The 8,491-nt window shown below is 39.1% G+C and overlaps 1 protein-coding gene across 1 annotated transcript in view; it reads left to right on the forward strand.

The window, feature by feature from the left end:
• Positions 1-3,708, forward strand: part of KCNK13 (potassium two pore domain channel subfamily K member 13) — a 49,719-nt gene extending 46,011 nt beyond the window's left edge. Inside the window, exon 2 of the mRNA XM_005520197.3 lies at positions 2,191-3,708. Within this exon, the coding sequence (XP_005520254.2) occupies positions 2,191-3,083 (893 nt within the window). The 3' untranslated portion in view covers positions 3,084-3,708. The remainder of the gene's footprint in view (positions 1-2,190) is intronic.
• The last annotated feature ends 4,783 nt before the right edge of the window (positions 3,709-8,491 follow it).

The raw sequence follows: 8,491 nt of genomic DNA on the forward strand, positions 1-8,491 counted from the left end.
TTTCTCACCAAGTCATTTATTCACAGTTCACTGTGGGTGGGTAACACCATGATGACCATGATTCCCTGGAATGCCTATTGAGTGCCTTTGTAAACCTTTGCTAGTGGGTGACAGAACAAACCCAGCATCAAAATTCAGTCAGCTAAGGAAGCAACCTGAGGAGTTCAGGCTCTGGCCACAATGCCAGTGGCAGGATCCTGAGAGAGACTTGTGGGAAACAGCCCAAAGGCATAAAACTGCCTTGGGAGTGTGAGCCTTAACTGCATTTCTCCTTCCAGGGTATTTGTTTTATGCTGTAGGAGATGCCTACCAGTCCCTAAATGCTGTTCACGCTGTGCCAGGGGCTCCCCACCTTTCCATCTCTGCCTGCCATACAGCTGCTTCCCTTCTTCAAGGAGAAGGGCAAGACAGGGACATGGCAACCCCTCACTTCTCTCCCCCCAGCTTCTTTGGGCAGATCTCACCAGCTGCTGAGAGGTTCCTCTTTCCATTGTTTTTTTGGTGTCTGTCCACAGGGTGGAGGTCATGACTTGCATATAAGACAGCCTGCACCGAAAATAAGCATTAAAACTGGAATTATAGAGGGATAAAATCATGGAACAGAAAGGGAGAGTGGAAAGCAAGAGGAAATATTTGTGTGCCAAAGACAACACAGGAACAAGTTCTTGTAGTGAAGAACATTCTGTCTGTGGTTTGTCACGTGTGGTGCTGTTTCCACACCACAGAGCTGCAGTTCAGCTCTCTCTAACACAGAAATTTAATGAGGAGGCTGGAGCCTCCTGCAGGACCACTTGATCTTTGATTGTGTATGCAGGCGAAAGTGCAGTGACCTTGGAGAGCCCATGCTTGGAGCTGTTTTTAGTGGGGCTGTTCAAGCTGGAGGATGCGGGCTGACACTTCACACTGTGAGGCAGGAGCACAGGAGTGAGAGAGGAATCTGTGCTGGCAGCAGATAAGCACTGAAGGGAAGAGGGGTGCAGTTTGACATTTTGTAAACATGGTCTTTTCACATTGCTCTTGTCTTTGAAATACAAGTGTATCATACTGACTATGTTTACCTTTCTTTCTCAGAGCCTAATGTCTTTATTTCATAATTGGCATCTCACAGTTACAAAGAGAAAGAAAAAAATCCATTGTCTCCAGTGATTTTTCTGTCCTGTCAACAGTTGGTCAGTTATGTAGTCCTTTAATAATCCTAATGAAACACAGCAAAGATTTGTCATGAACATTACTCCAATTTGATCAATGATGTCCTGGACATATTTTTATTCTTTAGTTATATCTTATTAAAGCAAGATTGTCTTATCAACAGCTTTAACCAAAACAAAATTACTATTTTCAGGCTTTAGGATGGGAAATATTTGAGAGTAGACTGAAGCACCTCTTGTCTGAGAAGTCCCATGACAGGGAATCAGACCAGAGGAGACATTTGATAAGATCCACATTCAGACTTGAGCTGTGGAGTGGGACATAGAGAAACAGAAAACTTCAGCAATGGTGATTTAAAAAGGGGTTGATAATGAGTGACAGACAGCCAAGTCAGATGCAGGGCATCTTTAACTCCTACTGGGACACTCATGAGAGGCTGATGATCCTGTCAGGGGCTATGTCATCTGGTGTGTGCTCTCAGCCTGGGCTTCCACAACCAGGCTAGAGTGGGTGCTGAGTGCTGGGTGCTGAGTGCTGATGTGCCACCTACACTAACACCAGGAGCCAAGTGAGCCTCAGAGAAATTTCACCGTGTGTTACAAAGATTTGGTGCAGATGGATCTCTGGAAGGCAAGAGCCACCCCTGGGACAGAGCTATGGTCCAGAGAAGCATCAGACAGAAGAAAGTGGCTATGAAAACCTCAAAGCCTGGAAGCAATCCAAAGTACAAAGAGAGAAAGAGTGAACCTAGCAACCAGACCAAAATTCAGACCTCCTCTAAACTCTTTTCCTGTCCAAGTGTTTTGTTCTGCTTTTTGTTTCATTCTGATTCTGGAGGAAATGCTGGCATGGGTTCCTTGCCCTTACAGCTCAGACACAGTCCAGCACAAGTGGGTAACATGTGAGGAGAATGTATTTTTTATCAAAGCTAAGCTGTAGCGCAAGGATTTGCTATCCATTCATCGGCCTTGCACGTGACAGAAGTCCTAGCATGGTACCTACAGGTTTATTTTTATCAACTGTTCTTTTTTTGTCTTCCAGGGTTTGGTATGACCACCCCAGCCACCGTTGGAGGCAAAATTTTTCTGATATTTTACGGCCTTATAGGATGTGCAGGGACTATTTTGTTCTTTAACCTGTTCCTGGAGCGCTTGATCACTGTCATAGCTTACGTCATGAAGTCCTGCCACGAAAGACAGCTGAGGAGAAAAGGGGTTCTCCCTCACAACAGCCGGCGGGACTCGGGGACCTCTGAGGTGGACAGCCTGGTGGGCTGGAAGCCCTCTGTGTACTATGTTATGCTGATTTTATGTGTAGCATCCCTCATAATTTCCTGCTGTGCCTCTGCAATGTACACACCGATTGAAGGGTGGAGTTACTTTGACTCACTTTACTTCTGCTTTGTGGCCTTCAGCACCATTGGTTTTGGTGATCTGGTCAGTAGCCAGAACGTCAGGTATGACAGCCAAGGCCTTTACCGCTTTGGCAACTTTGTCTTCATACTCATGGGGGTGTGCTGCATCTATTCCTTATTTAATGTGATCTCTATTGTCATCAAACAGTCCATAAACTGGATATTAAAGAAGTTGGCCTGCAAGTGCTGCCACAGATGCCAAAGAAGATTATTTCGTTCACGGAGGAATGTGGTAATGCCAGGAAATGTGCGCAGCCGGAGAAACATCTCCATTGAGACTGATGCTGTCAATGAGAGTGACACAGACGGACGTCGTCTGTCAGGAGAGATGATCTCCATGAAAGACTTTCTGGCCTCCAATAAAGTCTCACTGGCCATCATGCAGAAACAGCTGTCAGAAACTGCTAATGGGTATCCAAGGCAAATGAGCTCTAATTCGAAGCAAAATGGATTCTCCGGTGGAGTGGGAGCCCTAGCAATTATGAATAACAGACTGGCAGAGACAAGTGTGGATAGATAAAATAGTAACAGTAATAGCAGTGAAACAGTGTGAACCATTTCAACAGGTATTGAAACAAGGTGAATCAAGTGAAATAGCTAGGGAGAGAGCACCACCAGAGGGTGGGATGATGTGAAGAGCATACCTCCTGATGGAAGACCTCTTGACTTTTTGGGGGGCTTTCACTTAATGTTTTTGCATTGTACCAGTCCTGGCCTTCCTTCTTTCCCATAATTCTGCTCCTCAAGCAGATTACTGCAGGAGGATTTTAATTTAGCCTTCAGATAAAATTTCTATGTCCTGTTCTTCCCCATTATGTGACATACAGATTTCAGGATAAGAAATCTGAGGGATGGGAAGAAACCAAGTGTGTCTGCTGAACACATTCTTAATTCAGAAATTGTTTGGAGCTTTCTGTCTTACTCTCATTCCTGTTTCTTGGAAGTGACTTATCTGAGACCAAAAAATGAATCAGTCTTTATGATACTGCAGATCTAATTTAATGGAAAATAGTATGCAAGTTGGTAGGTATATTCTGGAGCTATTGTAATGTGAATGGGGAGAGAATTTTGCCTTTAGAATTTATTTAGTCTTTCGTATAAGAGGATACTGTCAAAAGTGATAGAATAAAAATTTATCCTACTTTTGTTTCCTTTTCTTCATTTTCAAAATATGATTCTTTTCCAAGGATAGTTTTTATTCTAGAATCGAATCACTGTGGCTTTCTGTTTCAAAAATGTCAAATTAAATTGAAAATTGACTTACTGATGAGTGGTACAAAATATTCCACAATAGCAATCAAAGACTTTCCAAATTTTTGTTCATATTTGCCTCAATTGTGACTGAAGAATCAGCATTGTGTAATGCAACTAGTAATTTAAGTTTACACAACAGGCTTTAGTATGCAATTAGATTGTCATGCCAGCATCCAGGGTGTTATTATAAATGACTGTGATCACAGAATCACTTTGGCAGTGTCCTTTTTCTCTTTCATGTAACTCTGTCATTCTTCATCTGTTTCTCTGGCTTTCAGTGATAATAATGACAGGGTCTTGATTAGGGAAATAGAAAATGTTTTACCTCCTTGTTTTTCTCAATGAAATGCTCTGAGTGTTCATTATGACTACAAAGGAAATTTCAATGAGAAGAATAATAACAGTAAGAAGATCATGAAAACAGGAAAAGAAGTGATTTTTAATGACAGTGAAATCATACTTTTTATTAGTTAGCTAGAGAAATAAGGGATTAAATTAACATAAAATCTAGCAAAAATTTAAGGACAACTGGGCTGAATTCCTGATTCTCCTCTAAACATGCAGCACATTAAAGCTAAACAATATATGAGAGTGTAAATAAGTAGAATTGGTCACAAAGGATCCCATCCCCTGGAAAGAATAGTGTATGCATCAGGACAAAATGTTTTCTCACAGGTGGAAAGCTTTTCAGAATACTTCAATATTAGGAAATTTAGAACATCGTTATATAGTTCTCTCATAAAGAACAATGCAGATAGCCTCTCCAGTTTAATTAGTATTAGGAATTCATATCATAGCCTTTTTCTTTCATTCTGGCCTAAAGTTCTTTTACTTACATTTCTAATATTGTAGAGTAACATTTTTATACTCATTTTATCAATATTTGAATCTGAAAACAAGAGCTTGGAATCCTTTCATATAATGAGCTAACCCCAGATATTCAACAAATGTACCTAACTAGTGAAAAAATTGCAAGCTCTTTTGACATTATTAGGGGTAAAAATCCCAATTTAAAGCCAAATCTTGCTATTCTTAGTTACAAGGAAAGCTTTAAGCTGAAGTTATCAGTCCAAATTCTGAAATTTGTCAACTCATCTGTGAAGCAATGGAGTAGTCTTAGCAGTATCCCTTCATATTTACATCCATGTAAAATCTGAATCAGCTTCCAAACTCTAACTTCTATGAGAAAAGCAGTTTTATTTGTTTTTGAGGGGGGCTTATGTATTAGCAAAAATTGCCACTGAACTATTTCAGATTAAATTATAATACCAAGATCCATTACACTGTTGCACTTTTTTTTTTCTTTTTTTTTTTTTTAATCCTAAGACCTTCCTTGTCTCAATCTTACTGAATAAAAATACTTGGCTATAAAAACAGAGAAGTACTGCTCTGAAGCCTTCTTTCCAAATTCATTCAGAAACATCTTTGTTCATTGCCTGTAACCCTAGGATCTCATTGTTACCGATGTATTCCTCTGCCAGCTATCACAAATAGTGTAGGACTTAACCCATTGCTTTAGCAATCACTAAGAGGGTCTTCAGGTGGTTTCAAGACATGAGACGGTTGTGTTGTTCTGTTCCATTCTTTCTGGTAACCAGCCTTGGTTTCTCATCACCACAGAGGAATCTTTGTCAGCTATTTTCAATAGGTCTGAAAACATCTATGGTTATGAAAGCAAGGGACTAATAAATAGTCCTTATCAAAGAGACTTGACAAGGCTGTGAGGGATCTTTGGTGTACGCTAGCTCTGTTTTCATTGATCAACCCTGACCTTCTGCTCACTCAAGCACTGCCTTCTTCATGACCCTGGTGTCAGGTGCAAGATCACTTGGCTTTGTGGTTGGATTTTATGTCCGCTGAAGATAACGAGGGAATCACTGCACTAATCATCTCTATTCAGATGTCAATTGACAGGGATGAAGGACCAGTATATTCTGTCCCTCTGCCATCTTGTACCATGATGTCATTCTGTCCCTAAGAGACCTCTGACTTTGTCACTGAGTTCCCCTTACAGCAGCCACACTCAACATTGAATGATTTTGCCAAGGAGACTGTGGAATTCTTAGAGAATATCTGTGGATAAATAAGACTTAAGATCAGAGAGAGAAATTTCTGAATACAGTCCCATGGTACTACTACAGTTGTTTTTCTAAAAGCATTGAAGAGAGAAATCCCCAAAAGTTCTGTTCATAATGTAGTATCAAGATATTAAATTTACAAAACAAGTGGAAATACAAATGTACACATACCAAAAAAAGAGCAGAATTTAATATGGGAGTGACAAATGCCCATCCAGTGTGAAAAGTAAATTACACTAAAAATACAGATAACATCATATTTCTCACATTACTTTTTAAAGCAGTAATGAGGAATTTAAGGAGATAGCCAGGGATCTATTTTCAAAGCTGTGTAAATTTTAATGCTGTATTGCTTAACACTAAAATCTCAATCAACAAGACAAAAACATATTTTCAAAAGTACTGAGTTTCTCTGTTGCCGGCCATGAACTTTCATGGTGGCTATTGAGATATGGGGGTGAGGTTTTTAAGGCAAAAATATTTGGAGGAAAACCATGGATGCATTGAGATTCTGAATCTGCACTTTAAAGGGCCAGGAGTACCACTGAAATCAGTGGGTTAAACTGCAGGTTGCAGCCTACCAGGCTGAAAATGAAAGTCCATAATGGAATAATCAGCTGAAATTTAAACTCATAGTTGTGCAACTTAATAATATCATTATTTAATATAACATATTGCGTATAATTAGTTTACACTGAAAGGAAATATCTAGTGCTAGCCAAAATACAATCAAATAAAAGTAGAGGTAGCTCTTAGAGTTTTCTTACTAGTTTAGGTTTTGTAAAATGTGTGAATCAGGCACTTTGCTGGTAGGTGGGTGTGAAAGCAGTTACATTCATTTATCTCCATGAAGGACATGGGCCTCTTTTTGCAAGGACATGAATAGACACTGCAAAGGCATTTAATCCCTGCTGGAAGTCAATTAACTTTCCACCACACACCAACTTTCAGTAGAAGTCAGGTACTTGATTCCCTTAGCCGATTTCAGGACCCCAGCCATGTATTAGGTTTTGAATCTAAGATGACCTGACAGTGTCCCTGAAAAGTTCAAACAGTTGGAGCAAAGTTTCAGTGCTGCAGCACTCTAATAGCTGAATTAATTTATCTAAAAGCATTTTATGGTGAGAGCTTTGCGTCAACCAAATAACACAAAGAGTGTTCACATTTTGTTTGATTTAATCTTGGCCTTTGTCATTATTAATTATATTTGACAGATTTACAAATTGGAGAACAAAGAGAAGGTTGGGCTAGGCATAAAAAATAAACCAGCTCCATTTCTCTGACTGAATTTTTCAAGAGAAAGGGGTCAGGTTGGGAAAAGAGCCTCTTGATTAACATTATATTTGACTACAGTTTCTCTGGAGGTGGAGGGTATGAAGTTGTTTGGATGACTCTTCTCCAACAGCTGTGGAAGTGGAACTTTTTTGTGACCCCTTGATGTCCCCACGCTGGGAACAGAATCTCAGTGAGCCTTAGATTAGAGAAGGGTTAGCAGTTCCAAGCAATACAGTTGGAATCTTCTGTTGTTTTAATTCAGGCTACTAACACTGGGCTAACACAGTGCTTTCTTAGATTCTTCAAGAAGTAGTAAAAGTTATTTTATCTAATTTAATGTACGAACTGTGGAGAATCACCAAGTGTTTTCTTTCCCTTGGGCAGAAAATACTGCCAAATACACAAGTACAATGTGTCTGTTTGAGAATGTTCAGAGTAGATTTTTGCTTAATCCAGGAAATAAGAATACAATCCCTTCCCTACTCCTTAATTTCCAAATATCCACTGGCAACAATATCTACACAATACTCTGCTTATTGCTTAAAAGGCCACATTTCACTAGGAAAATTAAAACCATTGCTCATCAAAGTGGACCAACGTTGTCTTATTTTTTATTAGATTTAAGAGAAACTGTGAATACAAAGAATGACACTTCATGTCCAAGTAGTTAGAAGCGTGTTGATATAGACTGTGTTTATAGAGCTGTTTTATGTCAAACCAGACAAAAATCACATCACTGCAGACTTTTAAGAACATAAATAAGTCTAAGAACAATCTTGTGGAATACATACACTGTTATATTTTGTTTTTCTACAGTTTCACTTTGTGTCTTCAGTTTTCATTATATGAAAATATTCGTGATAATAGAATAAACATAAATTTGCAAAGATTTTGAGAGGCAAAATAGTGAAATATGTTTTATGTGAAATATTATTTTCCACAGGCTGTGTAACTTTCTATAAAGGGGAAGTTTGATAAGAGGCAGAATCATCTTTTTCCAAGCAAGGGTGCAATTTCTGGACTCAAATGGATTTCCTATTAGGTACATGTAGGAGTTCCCAGAGGGGAAAGATGGATCAGTTTTCATAAGTGTTACCTTTCAAAATACCTTTTCAAAGCTATTCCCCCTTTTAAAGCCATAGAACACTGTCAGTGTTTTCTGTTTGTCTTATCTGAGAAAACTTACCCTTGCCTTTTGATATCTTTAGAAGAAAAAAGATGCTTATGAAGAAAAATGAAAATGACCTCACATAACCTTTACATGTACTGCTTGGAGCTGCAGAAATCCTCTTCTTTATTCTAACTCAAGTTTACATCAGAC

Source organism: Pseudopodoces humilis, chromosome 7, assembly GCF_049639895.1.
Source record: "Pseudopodoces humilis isolate 2021_Gansu_Grassland_sample_001 chromosome 7, ASM4963989v1, whole genome shotgun sequence".
In the NCBI taxonomy this organism is placed as follows: domain Eukaryota; kingdom Metazoa; phylum Chordata; class Aves; order Passeriformes; family Paridae; genus Pseudopodoces; species Pseudopodoces humilis.